Raw genomic sequence first — 19,420 nt, 5'->3', positions numbered from 1 at the left:
TTGAGGATGTTCTATTTGAACAGTGCTGTGAAGTCCGATATCTCAACTCGAAAGGGCATCGATCCTCCTACCGCGAAGGAAGCCCCCGGTTCCCAAGGGGTCCTCCCGGGGTGGGGTTGGGGGGGGGGGCTCTAAAAAGGACCTTTTCTTTTAATTGTTCAGATAGTGGTAGGGACAATGACTATGAGAAATTAACAAAGTTTATTAACTATAAAAAAAAATAAAGGTTATTTTAAATAAGAAATAAAACTTTTTTTTTCTACAGATTAAAAATATATCACCATCATCGACACCAGTGAGTGATGAAGCACGTGTATTTACAGAATCAATTCTGTCACCAACAGCAGAGTTCAGGGATGTACATACACTAGTTTTAGAGAATTGGGAGTGGCATAGAGGGTTCCTTAATGATGTTTTTGGGGAAATGGCTAGCCTGGAGGACTTAACCTGCGATATTTACATGCTTGAGGAACAGGAGTAAGCAGATAGTTTTATGCGTGAACATTTAGGTGATGCTACTAGTGAATCTGAACCGGGTCCTCATAACGAAATTCCATCACAGGACAGTACAGGCTGGCTCGATCAATTGTCCCCCTACACCTTGGAATACGTATTAGGAGACCTCATGCCACATCATCCCAATGTGATTGAACAGACTGGGAGTGGTGGTGGTGTGATTGACAATTCCCTGTCACCCTCCTCCACCATTCCACTTCATGGTATAGATAGTAGTAGTAATACAACAGCAGCATATTTTTCCGGGGACATTTTTAACAGCAACTTTACTATTAGTGAATTGAGTCCTGAACAAACAGGGACAGGACATGAAAATAGTGCTACGTCCCCGGAATTTCGTGAATTTTATTTGTTAGGATCTCCTCTAAGTCATTTGCAAACATACAGGGTAGATTTTAGCCTTCCCGAGGAAAACGTGAGTATTATTTTAAATGACAATGTGAAGTTCTCAATATCTCTATCGTCAAAATTTGAGAAAAACTTGAGTTTCAGATTCAGAATTGGGGTGGTCGGAAGAAAATTAAAGCATCGGAAAATAAAAAAGTTTACTTACAAAAGAGGACATCCGGGAAAAATTTTTATTTTCATTTTTTGAAAGGCAACCTGACTTTTTATCCAGGTCTAAATCATTTTGAAGACAACTTTTTCAACTGGGTGAATAAACTAATTTCAACTTTGGATACGTTTAGCGAGACAGGGGGTTTGGGTCCACCATTTTATACATTGAATACATGTATCTGAATCTCAGTAGATTTAAAAAAAACTTTATTTTAAAGGGAGCGGGTCATCTAAGAATAAATTGCCACCCAGATTTGACGTCTACCAAAGGAGTTCAGGGTTTCAATTTTCACACTGGGCTACAATGTTTTAAGTACGCGTTTTTAACAGCAGCTCATAAGATATTAAAAAATGAATCAACAATGAAAAATCTTGACAAACTTGCACGCAACGGTGTGAAAATTTTCAATAAATTAATTTTTGTTTTTTTAGAGGTAATGTAGCCAGTGTCCTTTAAATAAATAAGCATTTATGAGAACGAAATTGAAATTCTTGGGGTGGGGGTGGTTGTTCTTCAGTATGACACTGAATTTGTAGATGGGGGAAAAAAACCTGAATAAAAAAGGAGTTTTGTACTCAGTGAGGACACCGATGGTGGAAAATGTTAAAAATTTTGTATGGATTATTTACCAACCTCCCAAAGATGTAAATTCTTATGGTCATTTTTTCCCCGTCACAGCAATAAGTCGACTCTTATCTCAAGGTGTTCAGAAAGGAGAACGTTTCTATTGCCCCATGTGCCTTTCCCCATTTAGATCTGAGCGAACGTTTTCAGATCACATGGGGCATTGCAAAATTCATGGAAATCAAAGAATTGAAATGCCGGCAGAAGGCAAAGACACTTTACAGTTTAAAAATTTCAAAATTCTCTTCTGCAATATGATAAAGTGTCTTTGGATTGTGAAACAAGACTGGTTGAGGTATCGGACCCATCAAGGCCAAATATAGTCAAGGAACACAAACTAGTTGCGTGTTCCTACGCACACGCTCGTCGCGACGCCAACAATAAAATGAACTTGGAAGAGTTTTTTTTACTATGGACGAGGAGGGCAGTATGGAAAAGTTATTGGTTTCTTTACTAAAAACGGCAAACAAGGCAATTTCACGATTACGTCATACCAATTATCCAATGACATTGTTAGATAAAGAGCAATTGGGGCTGGAAAAGGGGACAATTTGCTGGGTGTGTAGGGGTGCCCTTGCCCCAAAAGACGCGGTGCAGGACCACAATCACCTTATTGACCCTAATTCAATGGGAAAAAGTAACTTTCGAGGGTGGGCTCACAATTTATGTAATTTAAAAATTAAACAACAACTTTTTCTACCGGTTTTTATACATAACTCTAACTATGATCTAAAGTATGTGCTACCTGCATTGGCACATCTTCAAAGAAATGGAACAGTAGATGATGATGCATGGGTGATAGACAGCTTTACGTACAAAATCATACCTAAATCATCGGAAAAGTTGCTTGTTTTGGAACTTATGTGGAAATTTGTTGAAGCCGGCGTTGAGTACACAAATAAAATTCGCTTTTTAGATTCCTACAGTTTTTTCCCCAAATGATTGAGTGAATCAATTCAAGTGCAGAAAAACGAAGACGGCAGCAATGCTTTCCCCCTTCTCAAGCAACAATTTCCAAATGATTTATATGATTTGTTAACGGTCAAGGGTATATATCCTTATAACCATTATTGTTCCATGTCGAGATTTGCCGAGGAATGTATTCCTCCAATTGAATCGTTTTACGACAGTCTTCACGATCGTAGTTGCACCCCCGAGGAATACAGTTTTGCTAAAAAAGTTTGGGCAGAGGGAGGGTGTAAAAATGGGTTTGACTACTGCAAGCTGTATTTGACGAGTGACGTCTTAACCCTGTTAGACATTATGTGTAAAAATACGGATAAAATCTATAAGGAATTTAATCTTGATTTGGGTTATTATTTTTCTTCACCTCATCTAGTGATGGACCTCATCCTTGAAATAAGTGGTGAAAATATTGAGATAAACACTGACCGGGATCAAAACCGGGGCATCGAGCGTGCAATGAGGGGGGGGGTTTGTGGGTAATCGAGCCCGGAAATTGGAACACGGACCACAGGGGGATAATATGGAGCACAGATAGGATGCCGGGTTAATCGATATTCATCATATCCAACCTACATCTATCACTAAATATTCAATACCTTGCGGTGACTATAAATGGCTCAATGACCCTCAAGCTCCCATTTCTCCAACCTTAACAGTGGTGTTGAGGAGAGTGGGCCGGTTGGATCTTTTTTTGAAATTGTTGGAGAGATACCAGTCGAGCTTTACGATTAAGTAAAGGATTTTGTTTTCCCGTGCATAAATAAACATTTGACTAAGGACTTTTTAAATAATCTAAATATTTGTTCATTTGAGGTGGACGGATTGAATTGGGCACCTTAAAAAAAAAAACTTATTGCTGACCTTCTGCCAAAAAAAAACATAGCTGTACATCATTTGGCTTTAAAATGGATGTGCAACAACAGTTTCAATGTCACAGAGGTTCACCGAGCACTCGAGTTTAGTCAAAAAACTTATTTGGAAATATTTGTTTACACTTTTGTCAGCTAACGTTCTGAAGCACAGACGAAAGCCGAAAAAGGAATTTATAAACTCATTTTGAATTCGGCTTTCGGCAAAATGTGTGTGAGTGTCCGCGATAGAAATTATTGTGACGTTGTGACCGATCCTGAACAATGTGCTCAAATTATTGCCAATCCCAATTACACTTCCTTTACAATCATTGACCAGGACATGGTACTTTTGAATAGGAAAAAAAGACGCAGTGTCTTAAATAAAAAAAATTGCTGCAGGAAGTGCGATCTTGGAGATCTAAAAAAAGCTCAAGTTGGAATTCTACTATAATTTGGCTAGGGTACAGTGGCCTGAAATGGGGCAATTAAAGGTGTGCTAGAGTGACACGGATTCTTTATTGTTAAAAGCAAAAACCTGAAATATAATTGATGATTTGGTGCAGGGTGAAATTATCAGCTCACGGATGGACTACACCATTTGGTGTAGTGGTATTTACCCTTAGATATTAAACCGTCGGGCGCCCAATATGCTTTTTTTTTTTAAATCTGAAAAAGTAAGCGACTTGATTTCCCGTGTTATGTTTGTAGGTCCGAAGGTGTACTTTATACAGACATACGACGAGGAAATCAAGAAACGTTGCAAAGGAGTACCCACGTGCTATGTGGAAAAAAATTTCGACACGAACATTTATAGGAATTGTATTGTTCAAAATACAATTCCACGAGCAAAAATGTTGGCAAATCGTTCCAACAACTAAAAGAACTTTACTGTAAATGTATAAAAAATAGCCGTCATTACCATTTCCGACAAGGTCTATGTTTGTCAAGATGGTGTGACCACCCTCCCCCTTGGACACTATTTAACTTCAGACCGGATCGAATGTATTGCCCATAGGGAAAGTCTCGGTTTAAATAAAGTCCTGTAAATTATTTCCTAAAACCTTCGGGGGGGGGGCTTGTGGCCTTTTTTGGGGGGGGGGCCTCGCGGCCCGGGGGGGGGCGGCCGCCGCCAGTGTGGGGGGGGGGTTGCACCGTCACCAAAGTTATCTTTTTTTTGGACTTAGAGCAGATTTTTTTTTTCAAGTGCTCTCTCTAATTTAATGTTTTTTTTCTCTATAAATAAACAAAAAAAGTGATTTTTCTCTTTGTGTGTACCCATGCAAATGTTGTATTTTTTTATTATAAATGAATATTAAAAAGTGTATTTTTTTTTCAACGTATTGTTAATTTTTTTTGTGCATATAATAAAAGAAAAAATATTATTCTGTATTTGTCTTTGTCTTCTTCTTCTTGAAGAACAGAGTAGTAGTAGGGAAAAATTATTTAGTCATTAGACAATTAGGGTCTACAGTTAGTTGTCCAGGTGAACTGTTGAAAGGAACATATATCAATTTAAAACACCGTTCAGATCGTTTCTGTGTGGGCCCTCAATGTCGGGCAAAAACAACACTCTTAACTAAAATAATTAAAAATTGTGATAAAATGTTTGCGGAAAAGCCGAAAAAAATCTACTATTGCTATAGTATTTGGCAGGAGTCATACAATAAAATAAAAGCAATTGCTGCTGCCATGAGATCGGTGCAGATACAGTTCATACAGGGACTTGATGTTTTCAACATTATTGAACCAAACTCTTGACTGATCATTGACGATCTGGCTGAATCTATTGAACAATGGTCTCAGCAAATGTTGTAATTGTTCACTGTTCAATATCATCATGAACAGATTTCCGTTACTCTGGTTCTAACCAATCTCTTTCATCAGAGCTAATGTATGCGAACACTTGCTTTGATCTGTACCTGCTATATCATCTACAGAGTTGTTCGTGATTCTAGCTCGCTAATAACCCTCAATGAATAAATCTATCCAGGTGCCCCTAAATTTCTGCTCTCAGCATACAATCAGGCAACTAATAAACCCCAGGGCTACATCCTATTGGATCTTAATCAAAATACATCCGAGGATCTGCGTGTAGTCACAGATATTTTCGACAATGAAATTACAGTATATCTCCCTGTGAACGCTAAAAAGACCTATTAGTTGCTATCATGACACTGAAGAAAGTACATGAAAATAGGCATTTGTTTTCAGTTCTAAGCACTTCAAAACCTCAGCTTAGAAAAGCAATACTCAAACAAGGTATTGACAATGATTTCATTAATCTAATATCCGATATTTGTTTAAATTTGACTGAGGATAATGTTCAACTGCCCTAAGTAGTTAAGCAACAGGCAAAGCAACATCATTCCATTGCACGTGCATTGGTTTCTAAAAAGAAAGGAAAGAATTTTAAAAAGAAATGACTTCTTCAGACAGGCGGTAGCTTTTTCACACTTTTACTGCCAATAATTACAGGACTTGTAAACAGTTTTCTCTAGAGAATGGCAAAACCCTATAAATTGACACCAATAGAACTCGCTCTCTCACCCGTCGAGCACTTTGAGGAGAATCTGAGTAAATTCGTTGACAATGAAACTATTGATGATGATAAAAAACTGATTTTACTTCAAGATGCACTTTGTCAAGTCGACCAACACTCTCGATCGATGCCCACTGCTGCTGCTGATCCCAAAAAAGAATCATCTTTTCAAGAGTCTGCTGCTGCTGCTGCTGGAACCCAATTAAAGAAGGATGATTTGAATTCATTTTTATTTAAATTTGTAAATCTAAGGCCCCACCAATATATTGAAAAAATAACACGACTCTTAACCTATCTCCTGGGAAGTGGTGAAATTCAAGTTGAGAGCAATGGTGAAAGGATTATAATTCAGGGCAAGAGATATAATCTACTTGATTTAATGTATGACATGGTTACAAATCGTAAAGGACTATTATCATTTGACACTCATCTATACAACTTTCTAAATACATTAAACTTCCCCAAAAGTCTTATTGGCAATAGACAAATTCTAAAAAAATTAAATGAACGTGCATCATCATCATCAACAACATTAAAATATGAACTTGAAGAAGAAGAAGATTTTAAATCAATTTTTGAAAATACTAGCACACCACTGATAGCTAGACAAAAGCGAAGACGTATCAAGTCAACGTCACCAGCAGCCAGTATACAAAAGGGTAGCGGACATTACACAACGTGTTTACGTTCAAAATGGCTGAAGTTCTGAAAGGTGTTTATAAAAATATTGGCGAGGCGGGGAGTTTAAGTTCCCCCACAACTCTTTCCAAAGTCATGGGTATTCACACTAAAAGTGTAAAACACTATCAACAAAATGAACCAAGTTACACTCTGCATAGAAATCACAGACTTCATGCCAATCAATATCGAAAAACTAAAGCCTTTTACTCATTGGATATAATGTAAGCTGATCTTTTGACTCTAGATGAGTTTCAAAAACGTCACATTATGCCGTAAAAGTAAATTATACTTTCAATCAGTGTTTTTAGCCTCTATGCATATAAAATACCATTGCGATCAAAGAGAGGTGTTGAAGTTGCTCAGGCCATTGAAAGTATTCTCGAAAAGGATTCATATAAAAAAATTCAAACGGATCGCGGTAGTAAATTTTATTAATCCTCATGTTGAAAAAGTACTAGAGAAATATAGTACACTGCTCTATCATAGTCACAGTCCTATAAAGGCTGCATTGGCCGAACGATTGATAAGAACTATTCGACTTTTAATTTCAAGATATTGTACATTGAAAAATACGCCGGCTTTTATTCATGATCTAGATAAAATCATGTTGATTTATAATCAACGACCTCATCGATCATTGTCCAACTCTACACCAACGGAAGTTCATCATTCGGATCATAATACAATTCGGATCAAAAATACAAGAAAAATAAATTCAATGTTGGTGAGACTATCCGAATTAATAGAACAACTAATGTTTTTGAAAGAGGGAATTACTTGTGGTCCACTGAACTTTTTAAAGTGGCAAAAATCCTAGACACTAAACCCATAACTTATCGCCTGCATGATACCAAAGCTGAAGAGATTTTCGATGGCTTTTATGACTATGAACTGCAAAAAGTTAAAAATGCTAGTGAAATCTATCAAATTGAAAAGATATTAAAGACACGTACTCGCGGGGGTAAGAAACAGTTACTTGTTCGTTGGCTAGGATACAACTCTGATTTTGATTCTTGGATCGGTGTTGAAGATATTGACAATGCCCCATGATTTCTATGTAACTTTCATGTCCAACGTTTCCGATCCTCTCTACAATGACTTGAATACGACAAGTGATTTTTGGACAAAACTCTCACCCGCCATCAAATATGACGGTGCATATGAAGTGGCTCTTGTCGACTGTATTCTCAAAATACCTATGACATCCTGAGAAAGGATCGTGTGTATGATATAAAAGTTATACCATTCGATTGGACTATGAATGGGTTGGGCTATGCCAACTATGAATGGGTTGAAGCACTTAAATCTAGTGACTATCCACATGTCAGATTGAAATATATTGAATATGATAATATGGGGGATTTGTGTCGTACAATCAATAGAAAAATCTCATATCGTCGGAATGGTACATTCCATTTTAATTATTCATTGGAACATGATAGGATTTACATTAGCTCACCTGTTGACACTGAAACAATTATTCTCAATGACAATTTGAGAGATGTTCTTGGCTTTAAACAGAATATGATCCATGGGGAAAATGCTGGCACCGTTTAGGGGTGGATCAAGTTATTTTTGCCGATTATCCACCTGGTTTTGCCTCGGACTCTTGTTTATTTCTCTATGCAGCCTTTGTGTAAACGTCGAGAGTCGGTAATTCAAATGTCCCACTCCTACGTGTTTTTGAACTAAAAGTAAATCACGAACGTGTTCATCACTATAAACTGCATACTCTTAAGCATGCTTCTGTAAACACTTAATAGTCCTAAAACAGCCTGTTAACGATATCTCGGGGCTCAAGCGTATCTGCATTCATAGAATTAGTTTGAGTTGTGGGTGCAATTCATATTTAACATGTTGTGAACAATGACGGTAAAACCACCTAAAAAATGAACAATATGAAAATTTCAGATTCCTGTCTTAATATCTATTGTTATGTTGGTACTTTGAGTCCACGTCAAATAGGCAATGGATTGGACTACTACAATGGGCGTACTACAATGTCTGGGTATGGTCTTGGTAGCTGGTTTGCTAGGCTATTTCGTTTTGCACTACCCCTTGCCAGAAAATATCTTGTACCTGCTCATCGACTTTTGCTGCCTCAACACTACAGAACCGGGGGTCGGGCACGAATTTCAAGGAGAGTGTTAAGGAAAATATTAGATCTTCAGCCAGAGCCGTTGGTGAGCAATTAAAATCTAGACAAAATGGAGAGGGATTGAAAAGGATGCGTTCGCGTCATTCACCCATCAGTCTCCAGCCAGACAGGAAGCGAAGGACATCAACAGGAACTTTGAGGAATAAAACAACGAAGGCCAATAAGCAGCAGAAGATGAAAAGGAAAAATGTTTTTAGATAAAATAAAAAGTTCTTCTCTTAATATGATCTATCTACGCTACAGGGAAGGATACCAATCAATCAGCTCCTCATTGAATTGGTTCAATACCCGAAAAGTGGATTTCAATTTTGAGAATGGCAGCTTTGAGAAATTTCCTCACCAACAGTCCTTTTCAGAGAAAATACACTTTGAGATATTTTCCAATGAGGACTATTTTATTGATTTGTCGTCAACATTTATTGGTTTAAATGTCGCGGTGAAGAAAACGTCAGATAATACAACTCCAAATTCTGGCGATGGTCTGTCCTATGAGAACTGTATTCTACACAACCTATTAAAACAAATTAATGTATTTATTATTGGAACATTGGGGAGTACTAGCAATAATTTATCCAACTATGCATGCTACATACAATTTATGATGATGACGCCAAAGGCTTACAAGGAGTTGAGAGGACAATCATTAGGCTATGAATATCGAACAGGTGTTGATACTGACGGTGAGTTGACTACTGCAGTGACCCAGGAGTATCATCTAGTTGGAAAATTAAATAATGAGATATTCAATATATCCCATTGGCTATCCCCCAATATCAAGATTGACATAAAGCTACATCTGGTCCTTGCGAATTTTATTTTGAGAAAAACACTTCCTGAGGTAACTGATTAAAATTTTACCATCACATCGGTAAATCTACACGTTCAGAAAAAGCAAGTTATGAGATCTGTTGCATTGACAGTGGAGAAGCTGAGAGCCAATGTTCACAAAATTAAACTTTATGTCCCCCATACGATCACCAATCAACATCACATTGCCACCGGCTCTCGTAGCTATAGAGATTCATCATTTATCAATGTAGAATTCCCATCAAAATTGGCTTTGGCCTTTGTGACGAGCGGCAGTGCCGTTGCATCCTTGACTGAATTCCCCTCTGATTTTAATTTTTTTTATCTATCTATCCTCGTGTGTAAAGTGAATGGTATTCCACTGTACACTATCATTTGACAAAAAATCCTATAGAACTCTGTACGAGTTGACCATAGACTCCCTAGATCATGACTCTCAACTATTTGAAAATGGAATAACCGATTCAATATTTTAAAAAAATTATGGGGTTATTGTTTCGGACTTGTCAGGCACATAGGATATGACCATAGTACGAACAGAGAATGTACGTTTAGAGTGTACATTTGCCGACATTCTGACTGAGAGTATCACACTAATATTACTGAGTCAATTTGAAACATATTGGGAAATCACTCCCGACGGCAGAGTTCTACTAGACCTAGCACCATGAACACAAACCAAATAATCAACGTATTTAGTATGGACCGATACATGTCCCAATACAAGTCCTATTGCATACCCTCGGACTTCATTGAAAAATTCCTAGTGTTAACAATACCTTAATCATTGTTAATACCAGTCCATCGACTTTGAAGACCGGTCATTGGCTATGCATCTTTCAAACAGCGAAGAATATTGAATTTTTTGATCCTCTTGGCCTATCGTATAAATTCTACGCACCATACATCAACAACTTTATTGAAAGCAGGGGGAAAAGCATTATTCAAAATCAACGAAGAATACATGATTTAACGACTAACACATGTGGCTTTCATTCACTACTCTTTTTCTTGTTCAGATGTCGTGGCTAAACCTACAAGCAGTTTCTCAAAATATACGTTGACTTACATAGATTGAACGAATTTATAGTGGAGAATATACTTACAAGTTTATTTAATATTGATTTTAGTGGCCTGATAATAAAATGTTCTAAAGATGTATGTGAAATTGTTCAATAATAAAAAAAAAATTATATACTTGATAAAACGACTTTTCTACTCTTTAGATTTGATCTACTATTAAATATTTGTCGACAACAACTAGTGCAGGTAGATTATCTGAATTCACAGTGTACTGGTCTTGATGTAGTGCAATGTCAGGGTCAAATTTTCTACAGTAGAGTGTGACTTCACTCTTGTTATATCTCTTTGTATAGTCAATGATACTATTCTCTTTTATTCTAAAAACTTCACCTGTTTAAGTTTGTCCATTCTAAGCAATTTTACAAACAGTATCCTCATGTATCGAATCGTATTCTGTAAAAGCCCCATTAAAATCTGCGTGTGTATAATCCTAACACCACTTTTCTTCAAAGTGATGAATTATAAACAATGTTCTTTTGTTGTTCCAACTTTTGAATCGTTGACCCGATTCCTCCTCCCAGAACAATCTAAAACCACGACGATACCAATCTCGTACCAATAAACTAAAATCACGGTTAGGATTCTTTCCAATCATACCGGGATATGTACTCTCCCACTGATTACATTTATCATAATGACAATTGGAGCATAGGTGACCTCTAGGATAAGAGTCACACACCTCTTCAAGACAGGAATTACAACCTATAATTTGCACAGCATATCCTCTATGCAATTTACACGGGTTGCATAATCTACACTTTTCATCATACTCCTCAATCATTGTGCAACTCTCACATGATGACCAGTTGCCCAGTGAGTACATGCATAACGGACATGTATGGAACATTTTGTCATGTGTTGACACTCTCACTACCACAATGAAACTGAGCTAGCAACAAAAAAAATGTCTGAGAGAGAGAGAGAGAGGAGTAAATCATCCTTGAGCACCATCTTTCTTATGAAAACATGTCCTAAATTTCTAAACTAATGTTTAAAAGCATATCCACAATATAATTTTGTCGTGTCGTGATCAATATATAAATAAATTGTGTAAATGCATTTGGACCACGATGTAGAAGCTTCATACAATAGTCTAATGATGGAGAATCAGTTTTCATGATATCGACAAGCATTCCTTGAGAAAATATCTTCCTTTGAATAGACAACTCTAGAAAATCATCATCTAGAATCAAAGGTTTTTCCATAAGAACTAGATTCCTCATGATTCGATCTTTCCTAAAACTATCCATTTTTTTTTTTAGTCCTAACTCTCTCACCATCAACTTCAGACTAACCAGAATTTCTTTTTTTTTCTACTCTAGAAAATATACGCTAGTCTACTATAGAAAGAAAAAAAAATACCATTGATCTAGAAACAGTTTTATTGAACATAATTACAATAATAATATTCACTGATGCATTTTGTTCTCATCAATATATTTCGATAGGACATCTAATGCTGACCGAAGTTTATTTATATGGAGAATATTTACTTTTCCAGCAAAACACAACTGCTCCTCCTGCTTAAATTTGCTTAATGATATCACGTATCTAGCATACATAATGTCCCATTCAAGACATATTCTACAGCCGGCAGTTATTTCCACAGCTACATTAGGTACTCATATATCGTTGCTGCTGCTGCAGTCGGTTCCATCATTAATCTCCAATAATGTAAATACTCCACTCATTTTTTTTTCTCCACTTATAGCCTTGCAAATAAAAACTATTCTCTTTTAATTCAATTCTCTTACTAATATGAATTGTAAAGAAAAATATTCCTTTTATTCAAATCCCCATCACCAATCAAGTTATACTCGTTCCTCTTGGCAAAGGTGTAATGACCTGTAGAATAGGACTATCAGAAAAACCTGTTTGGTACGGGGGCGTCAGTAAAGTATAAGGTTCTACCAGAAAAACCTGTTTGGTACGGGGGCGTACGCAAATAACACAGGATGGAACATAAAGTCGTAGAAATGGTACTTAGATAACTACTTGCATTAACTAAAAAACGATCAGAAATTAAATAAAAAAAAACAAGTTTTTTAAACTGAAAATAAGGAGTAACATTAAAACTTAAAACGAACAGAAATTATTCCGTATATGAAAGGGGTTGTCCCCTCCTCAACGCCCCACTCTTTAAGCTAATGTTTGACCCTTTCTCACAACTCTACTTTATAAAACAGCAAAAAACTTAAACGTAAAGAGCGAGGCGTTAAGGAGGGAACAGCCCGTTTCATATATGGAATAATTTCTGTTCGTTTTAAGATTTAATATCGCTCCTTACTTTCAGTTTAAAAACTTGTTTTTTTTATTTAATTGTTTACAAGAAGGGGAAGAAGACGAAGAAAAGAAAAGAGAAAATAGGTGTGCATACCGCGTATTTTAATGCAAAAATAGTTTTTTTATGACTGTTCCTTATCTCCCATTTTTGTAGGAGAAGATACAGATAAACCATATGCATCGACAATTATGCTATTTCTGTAAGCATCATAACCAAAGAGAAACAGTGTTTAATTGTAAAGTGTCGTGACTCAAAAACTTTTGTTCCTATTACTGGCTTAATATTTCTCCTGAAAGAACCTATCAGGTTTTGAAAAGGCGGAACTATGGGTCTCGCCAGAAATTGCATTTCCTTTTCAGCTCAGAAGTAGTTAACACGAAGCAATAGTTCACCTATTTCGTAAAAGGCTGCGCTCTTTTTCTCTTCAGAAATAAGGAACAATATGATTGGCTAACGAAAGTAAGTCAGAATAAACCATTGGAATCAACCACACTTGTTAGCATGGAGTTCTAAGCAGTATTTTCTCTGTCTTGACGCACATGTTATGACATATGACGGCTATAGACTGACAGCTAAAATCACCGAAGATGTCGCCTTCATGACATCTCCTAATTTAAAGTGGGGTATACTTGTTGAAAATGTCATCCATATAGCTATTGAATCTATTTCCCTCCTAAGGCTTCTAGATAAAGTTTAGCATCCCCGCTTCGCATTCTTTATGAATTTATGCTTCCTTTGTCGGCCCTTATCTCGAATATGTCTGTCCAGTTTGGCATCCTGTCATTTCCAGACAAGAGCCAGATGGAATTGAACATACCCAAAAAAGAGCTTTGTAAATAATTTTCAAAGAATGTCAAGTCCCATACTCTCTCCATCTAAAGAAAGCTATGTTAGAAACGCTTGAGTACAAGAGATGTATCTTGTTCCTCACCTTTTTTTTCTTTTTTTTGTAATGCAACGACAAACCCGCGCACGTAACACTTTTTTTCGAAAAGTCATCTCCCGCCCAGATTTTGCCCTCCTAGGGGCTTTCCCCAACCTGTTCCTTCTTTGTCTTCTGTTCACGGCTGTGCCTTTGTATGTAAAAAATCTTTGTCCCCTGCATTACGATAAAAAAAGAAGCAAAACATCCAGCTTGCTTCCCGCTTGTTTTATTTGGTACAGACCCTGCCCATGTTTTTTTTTGTTTGCTGTTTTTTTCCTTCTTTTCTTAATATCCCTTTTAAATGATTTTTTTATATTTATTATTTTTTATTGAATTTCACCTGTTTTTATCCTTTTAGCCTGTTATGACCAATGTCAGTTTAAATAATAACTAATGAATGGATTCTCATTATGATAGTTTTAATTTTGGCATTCCTTTGCCAATCTTTTAGTTTTTATTTACTTTTTTATGTTTTTCGTTTGTCCTGTTTTTATTTCAACCCTTTGTGCTTTGGAGCTTATTTTATTTCGACAAATTCGACCCTTTGGAGCTTATGGCAGCAATTTTTTGAAATAAGTATCTTATCTCATCACTTTTTAGGGGAAGGGGCAGCAGTAAAATTTTCTGTAGAATGTATCTGAAATAAAACCTTTAGCCATAAATCTCTCAAATTTTCTTGAAGGGGTTCTTAACTCTCATCTTCAGGGAATCTTTGAAAATAACACAGAACTATTTTTTTGCTTTTTTTCTGAGTCTGCCAGAACATACTTTAAATTAAACAGTTTGCTTAATACCTAACATGAAACCTTTATGCAGAAGCACGTGTTTTTCCATTAATTACAGAAATTGATTAAGAGTCAAATATGCAGATGTGTTGGATTTTAAATTCACCTAATTAAAAACGTACACCTTGCACTTTAATAGACAAATGGCTAGATTATTTACGACAGATGATGCTACTACAGTTGATTCTGGCTAGTTACATGGGGCTGGTGAGCCTTCCTGCAAAGCTTGGGTATGGAAGGGATTTCTTGACACTGCGTCCAGGCTTTTTGAGAGTTTGCCAACAGTCATTGCTGAGGGTGACTGAATGGTTCATGACTCGCTACAGCTGATCATGGTCTAAAGTATTCTTATTTTATGAAGTTTCTAAGCATTGCTTGAATGCCCCTTTGACAAAGTATCTCCTATTGATCGGCGGCCTTAAGTAGACAAACATGTAGGTACATAACTCATTGTGATCCTATAGGATCACAAGGAAACGTGATCCTTGGGATCCTAAGGAAAAGCTTAGGACTGGCAACCTGAGGAGGCCCTTTCCTTGTCTCTGAAAAATCATTCTAGAAAATTTTGAATGAGTTCTTCCACCAGATCCATCTGTTGACTGTTTGGAACTAAGAACAAACAGATATGTCCAACCAAATGGTAGAACAGTGTAAAAGACCAGTGTCATAAGGAGCGCTAATTGATAATTGCATAATATCATAGTTCAGAGCTTTGAGTATCAACATGGAGTTGACATCCCATGTGAGGGCAATTCTGAGGTTTCAAATATAATGCTGTTTAGTCTAGATTAATGGATTTTAAAGTGTGTTCGTAAATTCCAAGATTACTTATCCTAAGCCTTTCACTTGACGTAAATGACGTCAGAGGTTATTAGGATTATTGCTTGAAACGGTTTGTATTAGTTGTCGGATAAATTACTCCTGCTAAGTACACGCGGTTGATTTTCTAGATACGTTGCGACTGTCCCTTTCAGTCCCCTTAATACTTTTCATAAATCGTCTGCTGACTGAAATTAGAGAACCCTGAACACGAATTCTTTGAATAGATGGTATTGAGATGGATGAATTGAGTCTCTTGTATTTTTATGGACGGATGAGAATTGTAATCAGATGAACAGATTGTAAGAATTTATAAATACTATTGTAAGACATCTTAAAAATGTATCGAAAACTAAAAACATTGAGTATTAAAAACATCAATGTGACAGAAAGCAGAAAAAAAGATGAAAAAAACACAATTTTAAGAGAAGAGAAGAACAAAGATACAAATACAAATATTGCTCATAAAATTACAATTTTCATTATCGAAGCGGCAGCCCAAAGTGGCAGCCAAAAATACAAAGTAAAAATCTAGAAAAGGGTCGGTGCGAAATAAAAACATTCTTTTTTTTAGATCCATCCAAGAATCTTCGGGGTCGATGTAAAACAGCTCACAAACTGCCGTATTGGATTAATGCTCTGGGAGGTGCTCATCCTCGTGTTCTTTGCCACTAATTGGCTACTCCATGGATTCAGCCTGGCTGCTTTTGCAACCTTCTTCATTCAAACCGCATACCTTGCAAAGTTCTATTGGTGGGAAACCGGTTACTTCAACACCCTTGACATCACATTAGACAGAGCAGGATACTACATTTGTTGGGGGTGCCTTGTATGGGTTCCTGCTTTTTACACCTACGCTTCATATTATATTGTGGCTCAATTTCCAACATTGTCAGATACATACTCACTTCTGATTTTAGTTTTTGGTATTTTGTCCGTGACACTCAACTATTGGGTAGATTACGAAAGACAACGTTTCAGGGCGTCTGAAGGTCAATGCTTAATATGGGGTAAGAAAGCCAGCTATATTATTGCTGAATACGATGGCCCAAAAGGGAGACAGCAGTCAAAGTTACTCGTTTCAGGTTTTTGGGGTGTTGCCAGACACTTAAATTATGTTTTTGAAATTTTAGCTGCGTTTTCTTGGTGCGCAGCAGGGTGGGGTCACGGTGTATGGCCCTTTTTATATGCGATATTTCTGACAGTACTTCTTGTTCATAGAGTTTTTAGGGACGAAGAAAAGTGTGCTGAAAAATATGGCCCCTATTGGAAAAAATACTGCGAAAAAGTTTCGTATAGAATGATTCCGTACATATTCTAAGCCAATATATTCTAATAAATGATAATAAGTAATCAAAAAAGACGCAACACAAAGAAAAAAAATCTTATTCAACAAATGTTTTTATCCAGATCATAGATGGCATTACCTCTCCCCTACTAGAAGCGCGTCTCCATTTGACAGATTCTGCCAATCTGCAAGTATGCCGATTCTGTAGAGTTTGTGTCCTCCATTCCGTAAACTATCAATACGGAATGGGTAGACAAGTCTCCATTGAAACCTAATTTAAAAATGGACAATGTGGTTTTGCAAAACCTGCCAAATGGAAACGCGCTTTAAGTAAATTTATTGCTCTTGCCAAATTGTCACTTTTTATTCACTGATGGTTCGTTTACACATTGCGGAAATCCATGCGGACATCCGTCCGTTTCTGTTCGAACTATGGCTAAAATAACGCTGCGTTTTAAGGCAAAGATTTCAAATTATCGCAACAGCATGACCGATGTTCTTACCCTGTTCTGAAAGCTGTTGAGCAATAGAGAGCCAAATGACACCATTTTTCTTAGTTTTCTCATAGCCTGGGTGCGCAGGATCATAGAAGCTGGGGTAGCCTTGAACCAAAGTTATAAGATCTTTTAGTTTTTGATAATCCATACTCATGATTTTATTCATTTAAAAATCTTGCCAAGATTCCGTCCTGATTTGTTCAAAACGTTGCGGAAAGCTAGAGATTTTTTCTAGCACGAAAACGGACGGAATTTCCGCACGAATTGCTAAATCCGCATGAATTTCCGCAATGTGTAAACGAACCATTAAATTAGCGCTTTCATGAAGAAATTGGCTTTACCTTAAATTGACTACCTTCCTCCACACTGCCAGAAAACGTCAACCGAATCTTTTTTAACAAAATGTAAAGCTTGAATTATATCATTATAACTTTATTATGGATAACGTATTAACATGGTGTTGATGTTGCCGAGTTCTCATTTTCCTGAACATGAAACATGCCTGTGACCCAAAACCGGTGCTTGTTTGGTGATTAATTTACTCATATAGAGAATAGTAAAAATCATACCTTAGCTAGATTTTAATTTCTTTGCTCTAGTTGCGAACCGGTGATAATGTAAATGTTTGTATTTTGATAAGAATTAGTAATTTTGTGGGCAGTAAATAAACTTGAGATAATGTATTTTCCGTCAGCTTTAGACGTTTTTTTTGTCTTGTATTGATAGGATTTTATTTTATTTGGGGTTTATCGTTTATATTATGTCAGGTAAGAAATTAACAAAGATAGAGAGTTGGGGCTAAGAGAGTCAAAGATGTAGCCTGGATTCTATTTTGGGATTGGTCCATGTAGTTTCAGGATGGATACAACTATAGAAAAGTAACATTTTTACTCCTTATTAGGGAATTTTTAAAAGTATATTTTCTTCATAATTTTCATATTTCCAGGAAGCCTTAGCCCCTACCTCCTCTTTTAAAAGAAAGCACATGTAATCCAGTTAAGCAGATTTTTTTAATTACATATAACAAGGGATCCATTTAGAGGGGAAGAGGGGGGGGGGCTATAATATGTCCCTTAAATATGACACATATCCTATCGTGGCCAGAGCCTTGCACCGAATCAATATGAAACATATTTGAGTTATAGTTGGGGAATTATAAATTCCAATATTTAGTAACATTGTCCAGAACGATTTGAATTTCATTTTGAAAACATAGGTATTATGAGATATAACTGAATATAACGACAAACTTTGTATAATAAGGAGATTATTTGGAGGGGGTGTCTTAATTCCGGCTGTCTTTAAGATCTTTTAAAATTTAGAGGGGAAATGTATGTTAGGGTTAAGGAATAAGTTAGTCCCATAACCCTAATGAACAATATTCCCAGGAAAAATATGGCACATACATGGTCATTGTCGGGAGCTTATATCCAGGTAATATGAAACATATCTGAGTAATATTTCAGGTATTATAAATTTCAGTGTTCAGTAACATTGTTCAGAAGGATCGGACATTATTAATGACGCTACATAATAAAATATCTGATTCATGTTTTACTGGGTTGAGTTTTGTCGGTTTAAATTCGGGATGGTTGAGTCTTGCTTATGTCGAGCTTTCCTGGTTGAGTTTTGGACGGGCTGATGTTTGCTAGTTTAAGTTTTTCTTGATTTAATTTTTTGTTGGTTAAAATATGCACGGGCTGAGACTTGACGGGTCGAATATTGCAGGGGTTGAGTTTGGGTCCACTTTTTTAATTGAAAATAGTCTGTATACTCCAAGACAGGCATGTGGAAATTACGGACTTCAGGTCCGCTTTCGCAACACGTAACATTGGTATAGATTTAGGTCCAGTCCCCATCATAAAGAGACATGTTAGGAAAACAATTCTTACGGCATAATAATCCTATTTAACATATTTTCCAGGAGGAGCACCTATATCATCACTATTTTCACTGTTGTATAATTAGTTTTAACAAAATTGTGAAAAATAAGTATATTTGATTGCTTTTTTCCGTTTTCAATTATTCTATATAGGGA

The 19,420-nt window shown here is 36.5% G+C and overlaps 2 protein-coding genes across 2 annotated transcripts in view; both read left to right on the top strand.

The window, feature by feature from the left end:
- Window positions 1–18,065, top strand: part of LOC148945609 (uncharacterized) — a 46,401-nt gene extending 28,336 nt beyond the window's left edge. Inside the window, exon 4 of the mRNA XM_089099100.1 lies at window positions 16,172–18,065. Within this exon, the coding sequence (XP_088955226.1) occupies window positions 16,172–16,918 (747 nt within the window). The 3' untranslated portion in view covers window positions 16,919–18,065. The remainder of the gene's footprint in view (window positions 1–16,171) is intronic.
- Window positions 18,066–18,088: 23 nt separating this feature from the next.
- The window catches only part of LOC148945608 (core alpha-(1,3)-fucosyltransferase-like), a 123,324-nt gene continuing 121,992 nt past the window's right edge, over window positions 18,089–19,420 (top strand). The window contains exon 1 of the mRNA XM_089099374.1: window positions 18,089–18,149. The gene's annotated coding sequence lies outside the window, so the exon portion shown is untranslated. The remainder of the gene's footprint in view (window positions 18,150–19,420) is intronic.

This window comes from Artemia sp. Qi Xiang Cuo, chromosome 13, assembly GCF_049724085.1.
Source record: "Artemia sp. Qi Xiang Cuo chromosome 13, ASM4972408v1, whole genome shotgun sequence".
Taxonomy (NCBI): domain Eukaryota; kingdom Metazoa; phylum Arthropoda; class Branchiopoda; order Anostraca; family Artemiidae; genus Artemia; species Artemia sp. Qi Xiang Cuo.
The sequence above is the reverse complement of the archived record's forward strand: the minus strand, read 5'-3'. Positions and strand labels throughout refer to the sequence as shown.